Source organism: Dromiciops gliroides, chromosome 1 (genome assembly GCF_019393635.1).
Source record: "Dromiciops gliroides isolate mDroGli1 chromosome 1, mDroGli1.pri, whole genome shotgun sequence".
Classification (NCBI taxonomy): domain Eukaryota; kingdom Metazoa; phylum Chordata; class Mammalia; order Microbiotheria; family Microbiotheriidae; genus Dromiciops; species Dromiciops gliroides.
In genome coordinates, this window is record NC_057861.1 from 335929605 (window position 1) to 335952216 (window position 22612).

The 22612-nt window shown below is 40.8% G+C and overlaps 1 protein-coding gene across 1 annotated transcript in view; it reads left to right on the top strand.

The window, feature by feature from the left end:
• The window catches only part of PLEKHG4B (pleckstrin homology and RhoGEF domain containing G4B), a 220467-nt gene extending 204891 nt beyond the window's left edge, over positions 1–15576 (top strand). The window contains exons 19-24 of the mRNA XM_043979602.1: positions 514–694; positions 1760–1876; positions 2861–3130; positions 3756–3973; positions 8686–8930; positions 14124–15576. Coding sequence (XP_043835537.1) covers positions 514–694; positions 1760–1876; positions 2861–3130; positions 3756–3973; positions 8686–8889 — 990 coding nt within the window. The 3' untranslated portion in view covers positions 8890–8930; positions 14124–15576. The remainder of the gene's footprint in view (positions 1–513; positions 695–1759; positions 1877–2860; positions 3131–3755; positions 3974–8685; positions 8931–14123) is intronic.
• Positions 15577–22612: the final 7036 nt, after the last annotated feature.

Here is a 22612-nt window from a genome sequence, read left to right on the forward strand (position 1 = left end):
GAGTAAAGTGTGAGAAGACTGGAAAGGTATTAAGGGCCAGGTTGTAAAGAACTTTAAATGCCATGTAGGATTTTACACTTGCTCCTGAAGAAAAAGGGAACCATTGAAGTTGTTTTGTGTCTCCCCTAAAGCTAAGAACTAAACTTTAGGAAAATCAACCTAGTTATAATTTTAGTTGTCCTATATAAAAAGGGGCGAGGGTACAGAGAATAATCTCTCCCCTCTCCCTTAACCAGCATGGATTAATGAACATGAATGAGGTTGACTGGGGAGATGACATTGGCATATACAAGTCATTTGAAAAAAATAACATTTCATTAATATGTGAAGTGGTTGCAGCTCTCAGAAGCCGCATGAGAAAAATCAAGATTTACTTTGTACAGTAAATTGATTCCCATGTTGAATGATTTGGACCTTCAGATTCTTAGCAGTGAAAAAAATTTTACATTGCTGTGAAAAATGCTCAGATGAAATTGAACACGCTGATTTTTCTGGATATGGATATGATTTCAGACTGCTGAAATTGGAATGACAGAGAATGTTGGAGACAGTGGTCTGAGGTTTGAGATCTGGTTCCGAAGAAGGCGGAAATCCCAGGATACATACATCCTTCAAGCAAGTTCAGCAGAAGTGAAAATTGCTTGGACAAATATCATAGGGAAAATCCTATGGAGACAAGCTCTGAGGAACAGAGGTATAGAATTATGAGGAAGTTACAAGGCCATAGCAGTATCTCATGCTGGAAGGGGCTAATTCAAATTTCATTTTACAGGATAGTTTAATATGATAGAGATGCAAGACAGGTCATATTCCATCTTGAGCATAAAGAATCCAGCCAAGTGAGTCAGAGCAGCTATTCTCTGGAGCTATAGAGAATAACCTACCTGAAAGCTAGAAATACTTTATACCTAGAAGGGAGGGGGTTTTTTATAGGTGGTAGGGAGGAAGTCCACTTTAATGAAACTGGCCTCTCTATACCTGCCCCCTACTTTTGCCTGTTCAGAAGGCCTTTTGTCAGAATTCATTTCCATTTGATTTTCGGGATCTGCCAGGCCAGAAGCTATTGCTTTCTCTACCCCATGGTTTTCGCATCAGCTGGGTGACACCATTTATGTGCTCCCCTGCTTCCAGGACCCCAGAGAGCCACAATGGAATGAGTTCCTACAGCCACAAAAGCTGAGCCAAAAACAGAGAGCTACCTCACTTATCAACATCCTTCTTGGTGCTGCAGGACTGTTTTCTTTTCTCCTTGGCTCCTACAAATCTTTCAGTTCATGACAATAGTTTGGTTTTTTGGGGTTTTTTTTGACAGCCTGCCTTATTCAACTTTGTATTTTAGTCCTCCACCCTCCTATTTGTCTGTTTAGTCTCTTTAGATGCCCTGAAACAATAGATATTTGCTAATAAATTGTCAGTTAAGCACCACTTAAATAATGATGGAAATATCTTTACATGTAATTGAGCAAAGTTAAAAATTAAAATTAAAAAAAAGAAAAGTGAAAAATTAAAAAATTAAAATAAATGTCTTTTCATTTAAAAAAAAGGAATGTCGGATTTGGAGTCAAAGAACCTGGCATCAAATCTTGGTTCTGTTGTTTGTAATCTGTGCATCATTGGGCAAGTCACATGACCTTTCTAGGCACAATGTCCTTTGAGAAAAGAGGGAATGAACAAGATGACTCCTGACATTCCTTCCAGTTGAAAATCTACAATTCTGTGAGGTTTTCTCTCTCAAGTGTTGCACATTTTTCTATTTTAGAACTCAGAATGCAAGAAATGGTATCTATGGGAATAGGCAACAAACCATTCATGGATATCAAACCCAGCGATGCAGCAATAAGTGACCGGGCAATAGATTATATCATGAAGGGAACAGGTACCACTTGTTACTTTGCTCCTCATTCTCTTCTGCTGGAGAAACTTGACTTTAAAAATAGAACACCAGACTTGGGAGTATTAGTTTTGGTGGCCATGGGTCAAGAATTCTATGTATAATAATCATAGCCTCATGTCCAGTACAGTCTCATGACCAATGAATGATCTCCTCCCTGAAAATGTAGGAGAAGCAAAATCATTAATTTTCTAATATGTGGTAGCTGTATTTCCAGATTAATACAATACAAAGTTTGCATCCCACTTTAGCACTCTATTATTTAGGCAGCAGTAGGGAACTATTAAAAATTTACCGAAAGATTTTGACATGATATAAGGAATAACTTCCTAATTGTTGCAGCTATCTCAAAGTGAACAGTAAGCTGCCTTGGGTGGAAACAAGCTTCCTCTCACTTACAGTGTTCATATCCAAGTTGATAACCACTCATTGGTTATGTCATAGAGGAGTTTCCTAATCAATATCAAGTTATACTTTGGTCTCTGAGCCTCTTCCAGCTTTGAGATTCTGGTTTTGAGCAAGAGAGTAATATGAGTAGAGCTGTGCCTTATGAGGGTCAGCCTGAGGCTGGCCATAATGGTGCAGGGATGTAATCGCTGCTGCCAGGGAACTCAGGTTCTCTGAGTTGTAGCACTTGATCAGGTGTCTACCCTAAGCCGAGAACTAATATGATGAGCCCCCTAGAGTGTGAGGCCATCAGGCCAACAAAGGGGGCTGAACTGGCCCAGATTGGAAACAAAGCAGGTCAAAGTTTTTTGTCAATCAATAATGGGAGTAGCCCCTTACTTCTAGCCTAGGACAAGATAGAACAAGATAGAAGACCTAATCTAAAAAAGAAAAGGGAAGGGAAGGCAAAGCAAGGCAGGACAGAGGCAAGAAAAGGGAAGAGGTGAAATAAGATTAATCTGTCAGCAGCTTGGATAATAACAGGGAAGAGGCAAGACTGACCTTTTATTCTTTTATTTCTAGAGTCAAGATCTAGAGCATCTATAGCTGTATCTTCATTTGATCACTCAACACCCTTCAAAAGGCCCCACTCTACCATCTCCAACAGCAGCACCTCTTCTTCAAGCAGCCAGTCCTCATCTTCAATTTTGGGGTCACTAAACCTGCATGTTTATTCTAGTCCATCTTATTCAGGTTTGCTAAGCCCTCCCTTCTATCACTGGACTTATGACATTAAAACTTGTATCGAGGAAGATGAGCTAGAACAGGAAACAGGAAGTCAGCCATCAATGAGTAAGTAGATCTGTACATGGTACTAAAAAAGATTAAAATCATGGTGTTGGGGTGGGGCATACAATATTGGGGGAGGTTTACTGATAAGGCCAGTTTAAATGCTCAGATTCATCAAATAAGAGGGAGATATCTCAACTGGCTAGACTAGTGAGTTTGGATATGTCTTGAGTTGTTTCTGATTACTGCAAGTGCTGTTATGAAATTCTCAAAGTAAACTCACTTTAGTTTTAAAATATAATTATATACCATAGAATATTTATAAGAGGGGAAAGGATCATGTTGAAAAGTCAATGAAAAGATAGCCCAACTCTTCCTTTTGTAAGTGATTTTTAAAGTATTTATCAAACATAAATGTCCAAGGAAAACAAAAAGTTGGCAGTTATTGCAATAACTCCAAGTAAAAGTTAGTAATTATTACAGTATCTCCTAGTCATCAGCAGGGACTACATGAATTGATTATGATGAAAGGGAATTAAATGGCAGAGAATGTTAAAATTTAGGCTTTCCAATATCAAAAGAAATTAGACTTGAAACACAAGAGGTTGGGGCACTTATTGTTCTGTAAATTAGTAAACTGATTAATGTTTGATTAAACTACATTATTATTATTCCTCCCTGTCTGTAGTCACCGAGAGTTCTGAGTCATCGCAGTGTACCTCTGGTGAGAGCATCAGTGGCTTTAGCAGCTCGGCCCACCCTGGGTTGTCTCAGCTTCTTCCAGACACATTTTCAGATGAAAGTGCTTCAAATCCTGGTTCCAAACCTCCCTCCCAGTGCACATCTCCAGCTCTCCCTGGGAAGAATTCTAGGTTGAAGCATGATAGTAATCAGTATATTACAACAGTAAGTATGTGTTTTTAATAAATTCATACTATAGCCATGTTATCTATTGACTTTGAATTCAATTCAGTTCAATTCAGCAAGCACTTAATAAAAACATACTATGTATGAGCGACTATGATAGGTGCTGGGAATTCAAAGACAAAAGTGAAAAGCAGTCCTTCCATTCTCCCTTCCCGCAAGAGACTTTCATTCTATTGAGGGATATAACATGTAAATTCAAAATAATTTGGAGAGAGAGAGAGACAGAGAGAGGAGAGGAAGAGGAAGAGAGAAGAGGAGGAGGAAGAAGAAGAGGAAGAGGAATAAACCAAAAAGACTTTCCATAGAACTAAATCTTGATAGAACCTAGAAATGCTAAAAAGTGAAGATGAGGTAGTTCTGCAGTACAGGCACAGGGGTCAAGCTGTACAACTGCAAAGAGGCAATTAGGGAAACAAAAAGTTGATAAAATGCAGAGTGCATGAAGGGGAGTTCAGAACCAGCCTAATCCATGTGGCCTCTTTCAATGGCAAAGCTTACTCATGAGTTTATATTCCACTGGTGTAATGTACTTCCAGCATTGAAATTGGGTGAGGCAGAGTTCTCTTTTGGATATTTGTGTTGCCTTGTTAACAAAGCAGATCCCATCCCTAACAATATCCGTGTAGAGCACCAGGGAGGTAGATAGGAAATGTAAGTTTTATGGGATACTTTTAATTCTCCTAAAACCAACTCTCGATGGTTTCTATAACAAAACCTTCCATTGAACGTCCATTCACTTAATTAACAATTTTTAAATACTTACTAGGCTCTGGGAGAGTTACAAAGATAAATAGGTCTTAGACCCTTATACTTCAGGAATTAGTGGGCATTGTAATCTCACTAGTCTTTGTGGGCTGTTTTAGAAGAGGAATGCCCATTCCACTTTTGGACAATTTTACTAAGGAGGAAATTGGCTAGCAGAGCAGTGTAGTTCATTGAACCCCACTGTGTACAAGTCTCTTTGCTTTTCTTATAAAGTTTGCACCAGCAGGAGAGCAATGGGAGTTCTTGGTGATTGGGAAATGACGCTGGCTGGCCCTTTGCCTGTCAATCAACAGAAGCTGAAGTGCCTGTCTACTTAGCATAACATTCATGGGCAGCACCATGTTAGAGAGCCCAAAGTAACACCTATTGGTCCTGACAGAAGAGCTATAAACAAAGTACAATTTCAAACTGGACGTAAAACCGATATTAAAACTTGGATCTATGCCTTGCAGGCGATGATGAAATTGTGGTTTGTGAGGCAGCTTGAAAACCAGACCCATTAGAGGATCCCATGGGATCCCGTGGTATTTACAGCCCATGTTACTAGTGCCATTTTTTTAGTTGTCCTTCCCAATTCAGAAAGTCCAGGTAGATAAGAAGGCCCTACCATTACCTTTTTGAGCAAAAGAAGACATTGTGCAAGATTTCTGCTTAGCCAGATTCTCTTCAACAACTCAATTTCACTGAGATGCTCCTAAGTCTATGACTGTCCATCTAGCTATCCCAAAGAAAGTTCTAGTTATTAGCATAAGTAATCATTAGAAGATTAATATAAATACACATTCAGGAAAATCATTTCAACTCAAGCCAATAAGCATTATCGAGTACTGATTAAATACTGTGTATTAGGCACTGTTCTAGGCCCTGAGAGTATACAAATGAAAATAAAGAATTCTTGTTCTCAAGAATTTTCCCAGGGGGAAACATGCACATAGCTAAGTCCATACAAAGTAATATCAGAAGAAATTTCATGAAGGGCTTTCCAGATCAATAATTCAGCCTGGTGATTGTCATTCACAACCTCTCCACGGAGTACTAAGGGGAATACAAGAGAAAAAAAATAGGACCTTTCTTTCTCCTGTCCTCAAGACTCATAGATAGAACTTAAGGATACTTTAGACATCATTTGGCCCCACCCCCTTATTTTACAAATGAAGAAAGTGAGTCCCAGGACAGTTAAATTACTAGTCAAAGATCACCTTGTAAATGTAGAGCAGGGACTAGAATTTAGGTCTCTTAGATCCCAATACATAACTCTTACCTTTATAACACCTTCCCTCCTTGTTAAGGGTGATAACAGTGGTTTGGGAAAGGACATTTGGTCTCATTTCATCTTGGAGGATTTAGAAAGATAGGATGAATTTTGGGCTAGCCAGGGCAACTAGACTTAGATGAAACAATATCACAATGCCAAGAATTAAGAATTTAAATTGATCATGGAAAAAAGGATCCAAGAATATGAAATTGAAAAGTCAAGGCAATGAACTAAAGACAAATGCAATGCATCACCTTTTTTTTTTTTTAAGGAAAGCTAATCTTATACACATGGCACAAAAATTTGTACTGTCTTTAAACACAAGGTTCCAGAATATTGTCAAACCTCCCTAATGTTAATTTGAAAATTAAAAGATTAAAAAAAATTAAAGATTAAAATAAATAAATAAATAAATAACTTTTAAAAATTAAAAGATTTAAAAAATCTATTTATTACCTTCTGAGGGTGGTGAAAGTAGCTTCTGCAGTTCTGACAAATGGGAGATCAAGAGATAGGCTACATGGACTAGCATTGTTGGTCCTTTAGCCAACTATATACTTCATACTGCAATGAATCTATGATCTCTCCAGAGGGGGCAGTCCCTCCACTGATACAGATCACAACCCTTCCACTCTTTCTCATTTAATACTTGTTTTTCCCTAAATCCCCTGGTAGCAGATCTCCCTAGTGTATTGAGAACCACTAACATAGTTAAGTAGTTAGGCAGTGAAGAATTGGGGGTATTAAAACTAAGCTCAACACCTTAGATGACAACTGGATGCTCATAGAAAAGATAATTAGCAAATAAACAATCCATTCATTCATCAAGATTTTGTTAATTACCCTTTCTAGGTAGTAGTTGCTGTGAGGAATATAAAAGAAGTAACAGATTTGGCCCTTCAAGTGGAACTTATGCTGTAATTAGGCTAAAAAAAAAAAGCATTAGCAATCACAACAGGACATAAAGACTTTAATATAGGACAAACAATGTACAAGGACTTAGAAAAGCAAAGTAAGACATTGATCAGAACATCAGTCAATTAATAAACAATCATGGCCAACCATGGTCCAGTCGCTTTGTTAGGCACTGGGGATGAAAACAAAACAAAACAAAAATAAAACAGCAATTTAAAAAACCTATTCTCCAGGAATTTACCCTCTATGGGAAAGAAAATATGCAAATTGAGAGAGAATAAGTGTAAAATAAGTACAAAATAGTTAAATATAAAGTAGTTTAGGAAGGAGGACCCTGGCGGTTGAATCAAGTACAAAATAGTTTGAAGTATAGAAAGAAAGAAGACATCCTACAAGGAAGGGAAAACAAAAATGGAAGCAGAGATGGATAAAAACACAAAGATGGCAGCAAAGAAAGCGTGGCTGGAGACATGGGGCTACAATGAGAGCTAATGAGAGGAGAAGATGAGTAAACATGGTGAGGCAGGGAGAAAAAAAAAATTTGGTGCCTTTGAAGGCTAATTCAGGTTTAGCACCTTTTTTAGAATGTCACCAAAGATGCTGGTTCAGTCCCCATCCTCTTTACCTCATACCTCTTTTTCCATAGTCATGTCCATTCCAAGATGTAGTAAGAAGGTAGCAGGGGGGATGAACAAGTCAGTCAATTAGCCAACAAGCATTAATTAAGCACTTACTATGTGCCAGGCATCAGAACCCATTTTAATGGTCCTCTGAGTCAAGAGGACAGGTTATAGGTCTTGAACAGTCAGTTGGTTCAGGGGAATTTGAATGCCCCAAATTGTCTAGGATGAGCAACGACATTGGTTCTAATTAGTTGATTTCCCTCCCTTTTTTGTCAGAACAAAACTTCTCATGTATTAGGCTTCTCAACAGTGGTTTGACTGGCAGGCAAACATTCAGTAAGTAACTAGTTTTTTCAGCTCAACACTGAAATAATCAAGTTAAATTGTGTAAGGGGTGGCGGGGAGAGGGATGCTCTGAATTGCCACATCTGCATAAAAGTTAACAATCAATTAAATTGGAGCATGCAGACATTTCTCCAGGCTGATTTGCATGTCTAACCTTATTAAAAGAGCACTGGAGGCTTAATTGCATTGCCCGATATTAACAATGCTTCCTCCCTAAGGGGGGTTCTGCCAGAAAGGTAATATAACCCTGCTCTCTGCTGCTTCTCCTTCACTGAATTTTCCCCTCTATGTGTCATGTGTTCAGCCACTTCTTGTCTTGGGGGATGGATTGCACTGGAACAGAAAGGTGACTTTTATAGCAGTCAAACTCTACCCACTAGGAGTGTGGACAATATTTTCACTTACAAAATGCAATAAAATATGGCAGTTCTAATCCCATCCCATTTATCATCAACTTTACAAGCTGCCTAAGACCAGGATGGATGACCAGAGAACCTGGCATAAGTTAACCCAACACCAGAAGTTTAAAAATAAAAACAAACAAACAAAAAACCACCAAGCCCAATGACTTATTTTGAGAACAAGTCAATAGCATGCCTAGACAAGCTTCCTTTCACCTCTGTCTGCCAATACTTGTTAAACAAAAGGGACTGAGGGAAAGAAATGATTATTAAGTAACTTGCCTGGGACCAACAGATTACTAGGAACTAAAGAATAAGGCAATTGTCTGTTCTATTCACCTACCTACTGCTTTCTTTTCCCCTTTCTGTTTTACCTTTTCCTCCCAGTACTCTCTTCCCTTCCCCTATCCACCTACTTGGACCACCCAGCCTTTTCAAGTGATGACTTCTCCACAGCTGTTAAAGAACACAGTTTTCACAACAGATGCTCCAATACTAGATGGAGAAGGCTGTGAAGCAGCGGGAGAGTCCAGTCTACATGCTCCCATTCAGGGATTCCCCTCAGAAAATCCTACATCCTGCTTCCTCTAGTCATCTGATCCCAGAAAGCGGGAAGAGTTCCACTTAGGAAGGTTTGTAGCAGACGGTGCTGCCCAATAAGTTAATCAAAGTAGCTCCAGCTGAAAGCTTACTCCTAACTCCACTCCCTGAGACATTCTTATGCATCTTCATCCATAAGGAATCTCTAAACTTTGCTGGTTGTTACAGCCTTCATCTTGAGCTAGGAAATACCTTTGTTTTAAAAAACATTTTCAGGGGGCAGCTAGGTGATACAATCAATGGATAGAGCACCAGTCCTGGAATCAGGAGCATCTGAGTTCAAATCCATCCTCAGATCCTTACTAGCTGTGTGACCCCGGGCAAGTCATTTAACCCTAATTGCCTCCAAAAAAGGGGGAGAAAACAATTTTCAGGACATATCTGTAAGCTAAGAGGCAGCATGACCTAGTAACTAGAGAGCTGGAAATCAGGAAGATCTGAGTTGACATCCCTCTGGTACCTACTGACTATGTGACCTGGCTTGACCTCCAGCAACCTTTCAAGGCTATAAATTACAAAACAGGTACTCATCTGTATTAGGAGAGAGACTTTCCTCACAGTTAATTCTTTTGTTTGTTTTTTTGTTTTGTTTTTTGTGAGGCAATTGGGGTTAAGTGACTTGCCCAGGGTCACACAGCTAATAAGTTTCAAGTGTCTGAGGCCGAATTTGAACTCAGGTCCTCCTGACTCCAGGGCCAGTGCTCTATCCGATACGCCACCTAGCTGCCCCTACAGTTAATTCTTTATACCAATAAGAATACAGATCTGTCCTCCCCAGAAAATTTTTTGTGGTACAACAGACTGATAGCCCACCTTGCTCTGGGCTGGAGTGTGTTCCCACTTAGAGAAAAGAGGATCCTCTGCCAAAGGTCTCTGACAGTCAAATCCCTGACTGGCTTTTCTTTATGCTTTTGTGACATAATACTCCCAAAGCCCCATCAGCAGTTGACCTGATACCTGGCACACATTGGGATCATCATAGTATCTTTTTAAATTAATTTCTTCCAACATAAAAAATATACTTCCTATATTTCCACTTCCAACCATGTGAAAGGGCTAGCTTGGCCTGCCAGTGTCCACCTAGCTGGATGCTGGGGATATAGAAAGTCTAGATGGAATACAGGCCCTGCTTTTGGGAAGTGTATACTTTAGTCACAGGATATAACACACAAACAACATAATACCTGAGAATTGGAGGTGAGGAGTGGAAGTCAGATGTGATATATGAAGGAGAAAGTATCTTTTTTTTCTTTTTTTTGCAGGGCAATGAGGGTTAAGTGACTTGCCCAGGGTCACACAGCTAGTAAGTGTCAAGTGTCTGAGGTCAGATTTGAACTCAGGTCCTCCTGAATCCAAAGCCAGTGCTTTATCCACTGTGACACCTAGCTGCCCCCAGGAGAAAGTATCATTACCAAAAAATTACGCTCCTAGAAAGAAAAGGGAGATTTGTAAGATTTAGAGCTGAAAGACACTATTGGTGATCATCTCCAAATGTCTCATTTTGATGGGGATACTGAGACCCAGAAAGGTGACATGATGTCTCACAGGTTATAACTAGCAAGCCCTCTTGATTCTGCATCCCTGACTTTTTTCCTAATATGCCATGCTTATCACACCTCCCTTTTCTCCTCATTAGGAAAGGGGGCCCACTACCCTCCCAAAAGAGTAGAATACAGGTAAGCCCCAATTAGTACAGATAATAGATCTCATGAATGGTCACATTATTTGAATTTGGACTACCTATTTCCATCAAGCTAGAACAATTACCATATTTTACATATAACTCAACTATAAATAGTGTGAATTCAAGTAATGCTACCACTTCATTCCATGTGTTATTCATTGTTCTCACTAATCCCGACCTGGGTATATCTGCAGGGATTGCCAGCCAGAGTGGCTTGCTTGGCTTAGTCAGTCTTCACCAGTGTTATGTTATGTAACGAAAGAAAATTCATGAGAAGTTGGTGTGCTTAAACTGTTCTGATGTGGACCAGTCAGTGACAATAAACTTATTGTGTAAAAAAAAATAATAATAAAATCAGGTTGAACCAACACCAATTCAAACAACATTTTATATTAAACAAAGACTAACTTCCCACTAATTTTACTTTTAAATGAGCAGAGGTTTGTCATTGATACTTTCCCAGAATTAATTAAGGATTTTATTCACCCACATTTTTAGAAAGAAAAAATAAATAAATAAACCCAAGCCCAGTGAATTGAAACACTATAAAACTGAATGGTTTCAGGGCAGTTAGGTGGCGCAGTGGATGGAGCACCGGCCCTGGAGTCAGGAGGACCTGAGTTCAAATCCGGCCTCAGACACTTGACCCTTATTAGCTGTGTGACCCTGTGTGACCCCAATTGCCTCACCAAAAAAAAAAAAAAAAACAACCCAAAAAAGTGAATGGTTTCATCCATGCTATTGCTTTGGTTCATTCCACCTCTGACACTTAATATGTGTCTGACCTTGGGCCAAGTGACTTAATTCCTCTGGACCTCGGTTCCCTCTTTTGTAAACCAAGGGATTTGGATTACATGGTCTCTAACATCCCTCCACACTCTGACTCTAGGCTCATCAGAACAATGTGATCTCACCTCATGCCAGGTGAAGCCAGATGAGGCCGTCACTGCTGCCCCTGCTGCTGCCTCAAGGTTACTCCAGGCTGATCTGTGACAATGTCCCCCAGAGAAGTACTTCCTGCAAACGTGCTTATTAATAGTTATTCTGTCATTCTAGGATCAGCATCACAAACCTAGAGGCACATCTTATGCAATTACTATTTTGCCCACAGAAAGTCCCCTTTGATGTTGGCATGTCACTTTATGCCTGTGGCCCTGAGGCATGCAGACTTCACCAAGAGCCAGCGAGGATGTTATTATACCTGGTGAAGGGGGGAAAAACACCAAAAACATAAAAACTCAAGAGTTCAAGGAAGGGACCTCAGAAGTCAGTTAATCTAGACAGGACCTGAAGAAGGAATTCCTTCTTCTACAAGTAGCCATCCAACCAATTCTTTAAGGAGCTTCAATGATGGGGAAATTACTACCTCCTGAGGCTATCCATTGCAATTCTAAGCAGCTCTCTTAAGAGACTTTTCTTACATTGAGCCAAGCTGAACAAGTTGGATTCATCTTCCACATCTAGACTTCCAAATATTTGAAGATTATTTGAAGAGTGGAGTGGAAATGACCTCTATCTCTCTAGTCAAAGGACCTGGGTTCAAATCTGTCACTTTCTACTTATAAAACCTTGGGAAGGGACTTCACTGGGCCTCAATTTCCTCATCTGTAAAGTGAGGGAGTTGGGACTAGGTGATTTCTAAAGTCATTTGCAGCTCTAGAGCTTTGATACCATGATCATGTTCTCCATGAGTTTTCCCAAGGCTATTTCCCATATCTACAACTGATCCTTGTGTGGTATGTAGTTGTCCTTCCATTGTGCTGGTTGTCCTCCTCCAGATGTCCTCCAGCTGATCAGTATCCTTTCCAAAATGGGGCCCCTTTAAATGAAAACATCGTTCCAGGTGTGTGGTTGACTAGACTGTAGGATAATTTGTTGTTGTTCAGTTGTTTCAGCCATATCCAACTCTTTGTGACCCCATTTGGGGTTTTCTTGGCCAAGTTACTGGAATGGTTTGCCATTTCCTTCTCCACCTCATTTTACAGATGAGGAAACTGAGGCAAAGAGGGTTAAGTGATTTGCAGTATCTGAGGCCAGGTTTGAACTCAGGAAGATGAGTCTTCCTGACTCCAGGCCCAGCACTCTGTCCACTGTGCCACCTTAGGCTTTCTAACAGCCTAGGGCCCCCATAAGTCAATGCACTGTGTTTTCTTAGCTAACGTTTCTATAATGCTTTTCAATTTGCAAATTTCTTTATATATATATATATATACACATATATATATATGTGATCCACACCCCTCCCCCAACAACTGTAAGAAAAATTCCATTACTATTTCTATTTTATAAATGAAAAACTGAGACTGACAGAGGTTAAGTGACTTGGTCAGGGCCACATAACATGGCCACATAACATGGACAATGTCTGAGAAAGAATTTGAACTCAGGTCTTCCTGACTCTAAATCCAGCATTCTATTCACTATACCACCTAACTTGTTTATCTATCATGAATTCAAAATGGCACAATCACTGCCTTCCAAACATTCCCATCTGGGCATCCGTTCTTTACTCATGGCTTAGAATCGGGTCCAGAATAACATCTGCCTTCAACGTTTCTTATTAACAAGGCAAGGGGGTAGGAGGAACGGAATGTAGCAACTAAGCCCCTTAACTGATGTTAGGGCCTTATAATGATAAAGGAAGAGTTGATGAAAAGCATCCAGGCCTTCCTAACTCCAAGGCTGGCATTCTTTCTACTGTGGCAAGCTAGGTTCTGCAAGGAGTTTCCCCTTTGCTTCATGTGGAATCTAGAGATGACTAAGTACCAGGGCAGTAGATGAGGTACAAGCATTGAATATTGCTCTGTTTATAAGATCAGAGGATTCCAGAGCTGGAAGGGACCTTAATGAGGGTATCTTTGCCATATTTCAGAATACTGGGTATAAATACCAATCCTTTTTTAGTAGATGCTGTGTTGCCAAGCCATTCGTGCATTCCCTTCACTCACTGGCCAACATTAAGGAAAATCATCTATTCATTAAGCACACAGACCTTTGCCTGTGCCATATGACCAGCTTCCCCACATCTTCACACTTTCCCCAACTCTGTCCCCACTGAGTTTCTTCTACTTTTTATTCTGGGCCTCCCTTCTCATCCCTAAGCACCTTTTCCCTGTGCCCCTGCCCTACTCTATGACCATGGTTGGGGGAAGAAATTGGTAGGGAAAGGAAGAACAGGAGTGGTGTATGGTCCTATAAATAGTGACCTTGGGGAAAATTCACTCTGACTTCCAGGAAGAGGCTGCTGCAAGCTTGGAAGCCATGGGTAAGGCATGTTTGCACTGCATGGTTGGGTGGCCATTTTTCTTTGTCAGCATCATAATGTGATGTAAAGACACTGCTCTTTTCTTGGGGCTTTCTTGCTGAGTGGCTTTGGATCCTTCTGTCAAAATGATTCAATGCTCTGTCTATCATCTAAAGGGAACAGGGAAGGGAGGGGAGAGGGTGGAGGGTGTGATCAGTCACCGGTGGTTTTCTGCAATATCGAAGTCTCCAAAAGAGCAAGTAGCCATTATATTAACAGCAATCACTGTTTTTACAGCTGTGATTAATCTGAACTTGGTGACATTTGCCACACAAAAACCATCTCTACTCTTTGGATCTGGACACAGGAATGTACATTTCAAGAAGAAAACTAGGAGTACATGTCTGCTACAACACAATGTCAGGAGGAAAAGGATCAAGGGAGGGCCACATCTGATGGACCAACAGTCCCTACATTACAAGGACCAGTAGAGCTGCTCATTCCCTAGAAGTCACCTCTTCTTTGATGATCTCTCCAACTTACTCCTGTGCTTAAACACTCACTTCACCCCAGCTTGACTCCCTTTCTACTCCCTGACTTTGCTCCCATGTGTCAGGGAGAAGATTAAAGAGCCTTTAGACTCAACCCCACCTCAGACTGACTGAATGTGGGCTTGCCACCCAAAGAAAGACAACCAGCCCTTCAGGATGGAGGTAAAGGAACCCGAGTAGCACTGATAAGTCACCAGGGAGACAGAAACGTTGCTTTAACAAAAAGACCCAGCCTCCTCCTTTATTTTGAAGGGCACATAAAGTCAGCCTTCAGGATTGTGTGGAACAAAGATATTTTAAACACAAAGATCAGGACTCGGTCCCAGCTGGTGATGCTGTTGTTCCTGCACCATCCATTTACTCACCCTTCTGCATCTTTCAAATAATGATGGGTTTGGGTTTTGGTAAAGGGCTTTTAAATTTCATGTTTTAAATGTTTTGTTAGTAGTACACCTAACCTGCAGAGCCAAAACATGGGCTAAATTCTGGCTGAAAGAATGGGTACCTGAGGTGTGGTTGCCATCGAGTTAAGGGAGCAGAGATTGGCCCTAAAAATGTGTTTGTGCACATACCTGTGTGCCTGTCTGTGTGAATGTTAAGAACTTTAAGTCTTTTCTTTCTTTTCTAACAAACTGTATGTAAATAACTTAGGGGGTATATTGGAAGTTACAGTCAACTCCCGATTATCCGCACCTTGGGAAGGAAGCCACAAAATCAGGCCAATGTTATAATTTCCCTTGGCCAGTTTTCCTACTAAGCCAAAATAACAGTGTCATGCTCCCAACAATCCATGCTTGGAGAATCTCAAGTTGACTGTACTTGGTACTTTGCAATCCTGTCAAGATAGGCAACCCTAAGGAGTGAGCTAACTTCTGAACAAAAGCAAAAAAGGTGCAAACAGCTGGAAGCTTTTGTAAATAGTGCTTTGGGGCCTCACTTTTAAAATTCCCATAACTAGGACATGGTCTTACCTTTTAAACGTAGTAGTATCTTCTACAAAGGTCCATAGAGACGATGTGTATAGATAGAAATGTACGGACCATTTTAGAAAAGGATAATGATTTTAGTAATGGTTTTTAAAAAGAATTTTCAACCACTTTTTCAGAGATCAAATATAAAAACGTTTCGTTATCTGTCAGCTGTTGATAACAGTTTACTTTTGTTACTTTGTTTCAATACAGGCTTGTTTAATACTTTAAAAAAATAAATAAATGGAACATTTTTCTACCATATCACATTTCTTCACTGGTACAAATGGAAATGGTTTTCATTGGGCACCTAGGTTCTAGTTTCATTTCTACTCATGAATTTATTGAACCTGACTTGTATTTTTTTCCACAGAAAGAAGTTTAGCAAAATGAATCCGTGAACTTGAAAATAAACCAAAGGGGGCAGCTAGTGGCTAAAGCACCAGCCCTAGATTCAGGAGGACCTGAGTTCAAATCTAGCCTTGGACAATTGACACTTACTAGTTGTGAGATCCTAGACAAGTCAACTAACCCTCATTGCCCCGCAAAAAAAAGGAAGGAAGAGAGAGAGAGAGAGAGAGAGAGAGAGAGAGAGAGAGAGAGAGAGAGAGAAGGAAGGAAAAGAAAGAAATAAAACTAAGGCATAAAGCCCAAGCATTAGGCCAACTAAAGGCTGACTTCCATTGAGCCATTCCCTCTTCACATTCTCTGACTCTGGTTTAGATAATCTACATATCATATGTTGGGGGGGGGGGTGGGGCACAATGTCAGGACCAGCTTCACATGGTGGGATAAATAAAAACATCCCTATATGAAAAAAAAATCTTGTCTACCACAAGCGATGGGCTCCTTCCTTTGTCGTGCAGGTTTTTATTCCTTGTTATGATACAAATGCTCCTAGAAGAAATAAGGCATTAAGTCTTATGAGTCGTTTATACTTTAATGTGAAGTTTATCAGCCTGAGAATGGGTTTTTATAAGTGGGAATGTAGAAGAGAACACGAACATATTAAGTATTTGAGGTAGTGCAGGAACTCCACAGAGCAGGGGAAAGGGCTCAGAAAGTAGAGCAGTAAGGAGAATCTCCCTTTCCATTTTAGAGTCTTGCCTAGAGTTGGCCATGTCTCAGGTTATTGTTAATGGTATTCTTTCACTCCCTGTCATGAGCATTTTTTTCTTTGCTTTCTCTGTTTTCTCTCTCCTTCCCTTCTATTCTCTTTCTTTTTTCTTCCTCATTTTCTCCACAGAGGAGGAGGAAGCTAGGTGGCTCAGTGAATAGAGTGCTGAGCCTAGAGTCAAGAAGACCTGAGTTCAAATCCAGCCTCAGATACTGTGTGACCCAGGGTGAGTCATTTAACTTCTGTTTGCCTTAATCCACTGGAGAAGGAAATGGCAGACCACTCCAGTATCTTTGCCAAGAAAACCCAATGGACAGAATGGTCCAACAGGTCATGAAGTCAGATGTGACTAAATGATTGAGCAGCAACAACTAGTTTATTTAGGATTTACACCTACCTCCCTACTAACCAGGGCAGCTAGGAGGTGCCATAGTACATAGAGTGCTGGGCCTGGAGCCAGGAAGACTCATCTTCCTAAGTTCAGATCTGGCCTCAGATACTTACTAGCTATGCCACCCTGGGGAAGTCACTTAAACTCTGTTTGCCTCCGTTTCCTCGTCTGTAAAATGAGCTAGAGAAGGAATGACAAACCACTCCAGTATTTTGGCCAAGAAAACCCCAAATGGGGTCACAGAGTCAGATATGACTGAAACGACTAAACAACAGTAACACTTGTGAGAAGGATATAAAACTGTTGACATTAATGGTAGATGCAACTTGGTATAGTAGAAAGAAAGCCTGATTAAATCCCACTTCTGGGGCAAGTCTCAAGGCATCAAGCCTGTAAGATCCAGCAAATGTGATGCATCTTCAGAAGGAACTTCCTCATCTCAGAGTTCTTTGGTTTATACTAAGGAAATTCAAAGTCTATTCCCTATCCCCATCCTACAAAGTTAAACTAGATTTCAAGGAAAACAATTAAAGATGAAAGACATTCATTATATCTGTTGGTGGTTCTGCTGAGCTCTTTTTTCCTCTTTCTTGTTTAATCTTTGTTACAAAGGAAACCTTGTTGGGAGGAAAAGTGAGAGAAATGTAGAGATTCAAGTGATTTTACAACAAAGGGCATCGATCAATAAAGCACAGTTGGATTCAACCTATGAGCAGAAAGATATTAAAAAACATATAAAAAATAAAAAAGAAAGATATTAGCAAGCTGTCATTGATGCCCAAAGCTAAATCTACATCAGCCGATTTTGACACAAAATAGAGCAACCAGATATCATCCCCATTCATATCCCCACAGTTTCAAGCCTATGTCACTGTGTTCTTTCTATCCTTCTCTTCTTACCCTCTCTCCTCTGGTATATTTATCCACTCCTGTGACTTCAAGTGTCATCTCTATGCAAAGGATTCCTGAATCTTAGTGCAGGGGATATGTGGCAGAAAGGACTAACATTTCCCCCTCCCCTTCCAGTGATTCTAGCGCCTTCTTGATCTCTTGGGGCTTTGTCACAATGTGCATGGCCCTGTGTTCAATAGGGTGGTCTTGGGGTGGGAGGAAGAGAAAAAATCCTCAGAAAAACTCATATTTTGGGCGAGAGAGGGTCTAGGCTTTAGGGCCAATTGATCAAGATTTGGTAGGGAGGAAGTCTTAAACCTTTCCCCATCAGCAAGGCAAAATGAAAGATTTTACCCATTTATGATTGGGGACTGAGAACTTCCTTTTGCTTAATGTTTCTTAGCTATTTTATCCCAATTATATACTTGGCTATTTGATTTATTGTTCTTGGCTGAATAGTCATATAGTGTAAACTTAAACCTTTTATTAAATTTATCTTTTTTTTTTTTTGCAAGGCAATCAGGGTTAAGCAACTTTCCCAGGGTAACACAGCTAGTAAGTGTCACATGTCTGAGGTCAGATTTGAACTCGGGTCTTCCTGACTCCAGGGCCTGTGCTCTATCGACTGTGCCACCTAGCTTCTCCTTAAATTTATACTGAACTCAGTAACCCATGGGAATTCCAGAGTGGAATACATTGTATACATTCATACATACAATACATGTATGCATATGTGTATATACACATATTGATTGAATTGATAATCAACTTATGAACTTATGAAATGAGAGCAGGCATGCCCGGTTCTTTGGGTACTCACCAGGAAAGACTACAATTGCCAAGAGGAAACAGGGTAGCAAACCCACTTTAATAAATCACAAAGGGTACAGAGACAAGCAGAGGATATAATGGCAAATGGCATGGGGACAAAGGATGGGGTGGTGAAAGGAGGCAGGCAGAATTGTGTAAGAGAATGGGGAGCAGGGGGCAATTAGGTGGCGCAGTGGATAGAGCACCAGTCCTGAATTCAGGAGGACCTGAGTTCAAAACTGACCTCAGACACTTGACACTTGCTAGCTGTGTGACCCTGGGCAAGTCACTTAACCCTCATTGCCCCACCAAAAAAAAAAGAGAATGGGGAGTGGGAGAAGCAGAGAACATCACTCTGGTAACCATGGATTAGAGTTGAGAGCACTGGGCAGTATAGACACCAAGGAGAATGAAGAGGACTGGGGGGGACAGGAGTTTAAGGTCTCATTTTTATAGGGTTTTTTTGGGGTAGGGGGAAGCAGACCAATTTCTATCTATACCACCTTGGGGTTAGTTCATTGACATCTATATCATCTCAAAGTTGTCAGTAAAACTTCAAAGTCCTCATCCCAAAGTTATAAGCACCTTTTTGATGTTCTGTTTATCTGGATTGGTGGAGTTCTGGATTTTGTCTGGAATTTGCCTATCTCAAGACCCGAACTTTGACAAACAGCACCTCATTGGTTTCCCCTGATTCAGCACATATTACAAGGATGTAGATTTTAGTTAATATATGATACAATTTGTAAATTATGCTCCTTTGATCTTTGGGATAGTTTGTATGTGAATTCCAGATTTCCCTTTGTAATCTTATTTCATATTCTTGTTACTTATAATTTTATTTGTTATACTGACTGCAAGGGGAGGGAGTGGTGAGGGGGACCACAAGAAGATGGAATTTTAACACTGTGTGTGTGTGTGTGCATGTGTGTGTACTCACACACATGCACATATACATACAAACATATATGCATAGTCCCTTCCTCATAACCCTTCTAGCTTATTAGGGTTTGAAAAACCACTACATGATGACAGATCATAGTGAAATTTATTTCAGGATTGTTATTATTATAGATGTGTATTTAATAGAACTGTTATGGAGAATACTCTTCTATCCTAGACCTGGGGGTATAGTGCTGTCTCCTAATCCTAACATGAATTGTTGCTAAGATAAGGAAGATGAAGATGCTATTTTCCTCAAGCCCATTCCCTTCAATTCCCATATTGACCAAAGCAAAGTTCCTTTAAAAGTCCAATGTCTAGGGCAGCTAGGTGGCACAACAGATAGAGCACTGGCTCTAGATTCAGGAGGACCTGAGTTCAAATCTGGCTTCAGACACTTGATACTTACTAGCTGTGTGACCCTGGGCAAGTCACTTAATCCCAATTGCCTCACCAAAAAAAAAAAAAAAAGTCCTATGTCTCCCATCACCTCTAAAGACCACTGCGAATAAAAGCACCACCCAGACTACCTACTCTGCTTCCATCCTGGCCCATTCAGCCATAATAAGGTGAGAAATCCTTGTGGAAAAGGGGCACTCCATCCTGACTAACACTGACTGCTGGCCAAATGCACAGCAGCCTAGCTGAAGCAGTCTGGGCACTCTGAGGAGGAAGAGACAGAAGATGACATATGCCAAGTGGGTTAAACCATCCCAACCACCACCTCCCGATAAGCCCTCAGGGGAGAGAGCCCAGGCCCCTGAGCCCAAGAGCCCCAGGAATAGCCTAGACCACCAGTCCTGCTTCCAGCTTGAACCCTGCAGCCATCACCAAGGTAAGCAACCCTTATAGAGAAAGGTTCTTCTGTCACCCTCCCCAATACCAATTTCTGGCTATCCAACTTAATCTTGGGAACAGCAGCACCCACAGACCACTGGCCTTGATTTCAGCTTGGCCTCCAAGTCATAGTCAACCCTTGTGAAGATGTGGCCAGGTAACTACCTTCTCCGGTGCTGTAGCCTCAAACTCCTGAGCAGCCACAGAGTCTGAAGACCCAAAAAAGAAGTTTCTCACCACCAAAGTCCTTGGCACTGTCAAATGGTATTTATCCCTGGATGATTTCTCAGTTTCTCCAACTTGGACACTTCACTGACCAGGCCTCTCTACTCATTCCTCCAGCCTCATATCCCAGCAGTGAATTCACTTCTGCTCATTTGATTTGCCCCCCTTCAGTTAAAAGTCACAGCCCCAGGGGCGGCTAGGTGGCGCAGTGGATAAAGCACCGGCCTTGGATTCAGGAGTACCTGAGTTCAAATCTGGCCTCAGACACTTGACTTACTAGCTGTGTGACCTTGGGCAAGTCACTTAACCCCCATTGCCCAGCCAAAAAAAAAAAATTTGTTGTGAGGATCATATATAATGCTAAATAAAAAATTAAAAAAAAAAGTCACAGCCCCTATCTTCCCTCATCCAGGCCGTGAACCTTGGCCTTGCCTTGCTTATTACCCTTGGATTAAATTCCCCTGTCTTATAACTCCAGCTCACCTGACCACTGACTGATCCAAGTCTTGCATTAACTCATCAGTTCTAACCCCAGGTTCTAGCCTTAACCCAGTATCGCGGTCAGTCGATCCTCCCGGCCCACACTTGGGCCTGTCAGGCTAGTCCTGGAGCTCATCTGCAGATTAGCCCAATTCCATCCCGTCCAAAGCCTTGGTTTTTCCAGGACTCAGCATGAAGAGTTTTATTTCCCAATGTGCAAAGTTTGACACTGGCTCCCTCGTGTGGTAGGCGCCAAGATCGTCTACTTTCTATTCCACATGCTAAAAAACGTATTTATGGATGGTGGGGAGAGTTTAGACTTGATTCCACACAAAGACCAGCCTGTCCGTATTAGACATATGTGTCAATAGGTAAGAACATGTTTTCCCACTCAACCAATTGCAGCCTCTTCTGAGTGAGTTTCAACCAACAGCAGGCACTTGACCCTCTTACCTGACATGACCTCCTTCCATTCATATGCCTCTCAGGCTCTATCCTTGTGCAGACACTTTCCTTGCCTGGTTGTATTCTACAGATTCCTAAATACTAATAATCTACCTTTCTTTTTTAAGATAAGGTCCCTTTCAGATCTAAATCTTTTTTAATTATTTATTTTCTTTCCCCCCAATTGCTTGTAAAAACAAGGTTAACATTCTCTTTTTTTAAATTTTGAGTTCCAGATTCTCTCCTTCCTACCTCCCCCTCTCTCCTCCTTACAAAGGCAAGGAATTTGATATAGGTTATACATGTGAAATCATGCAAAACATTTCCATATTTGTCATGTTGTGAAAGAAAACACAAATAACAAATAAAGAAAAGGCTTTAAAAAATGTATGCTTCAATCTGCATTCAGACTCCATCAGTTCTTTCTCTGGGGATGGACCTTAGTTTGTCCTTTAAAACTGTCTTGGTTCATTATTTTACTGAGAACTACTAAGTCGTTCACTATTGATCACTGTATAACAGTGATGTTAATAATGCGCAATGTTCTCTTGGTTCTGCTCATTTTACTTTGCATCACTTTATGTAAGTCCAGATTTTTCAGATCTAAACCTAATGGCGTTGTGTCCTTTCACAGGAATGAATTGGAGCATTCCTTCTACAGGATGGTTTCAGGGAACATTTTTCCTAATGTTATTCCTTGTTGAATCCCTTTATCTTCCTTCGAGGCCCAGCTTAGGTGACCTTGCCTCTGTAAAGTTCCAAGGAATGCCTTAATACCACAGCCCCACAAATGGTTGCCAGGCAGCCTCTGCTTAAAGGCCTTTAAACCCCCAAAGTAAACTAACCTTGTTTTCTTATTGCAATGGCCTGCCTGAATACAACAGTAAACCAAAAGTAAAGAGATACTTCAGACAAACAAATCCAAGTACTTAGCCTGGGCAGAATCTGAAGCTGGGACCAAAATAGAACTCAGATGGCAACATGTGATTGCTCACTCACCCCTGTCCCAAAGATCCAGCACCGTCAGGACCCAGTAGCAGCTGCTACTAAAAATAGAAGGGAAGGAGAAGCTGCCCCACAGTCTGAGCAGCACCACGGAGCGATCCCCTCCATACTGGTCAGCACCCAGA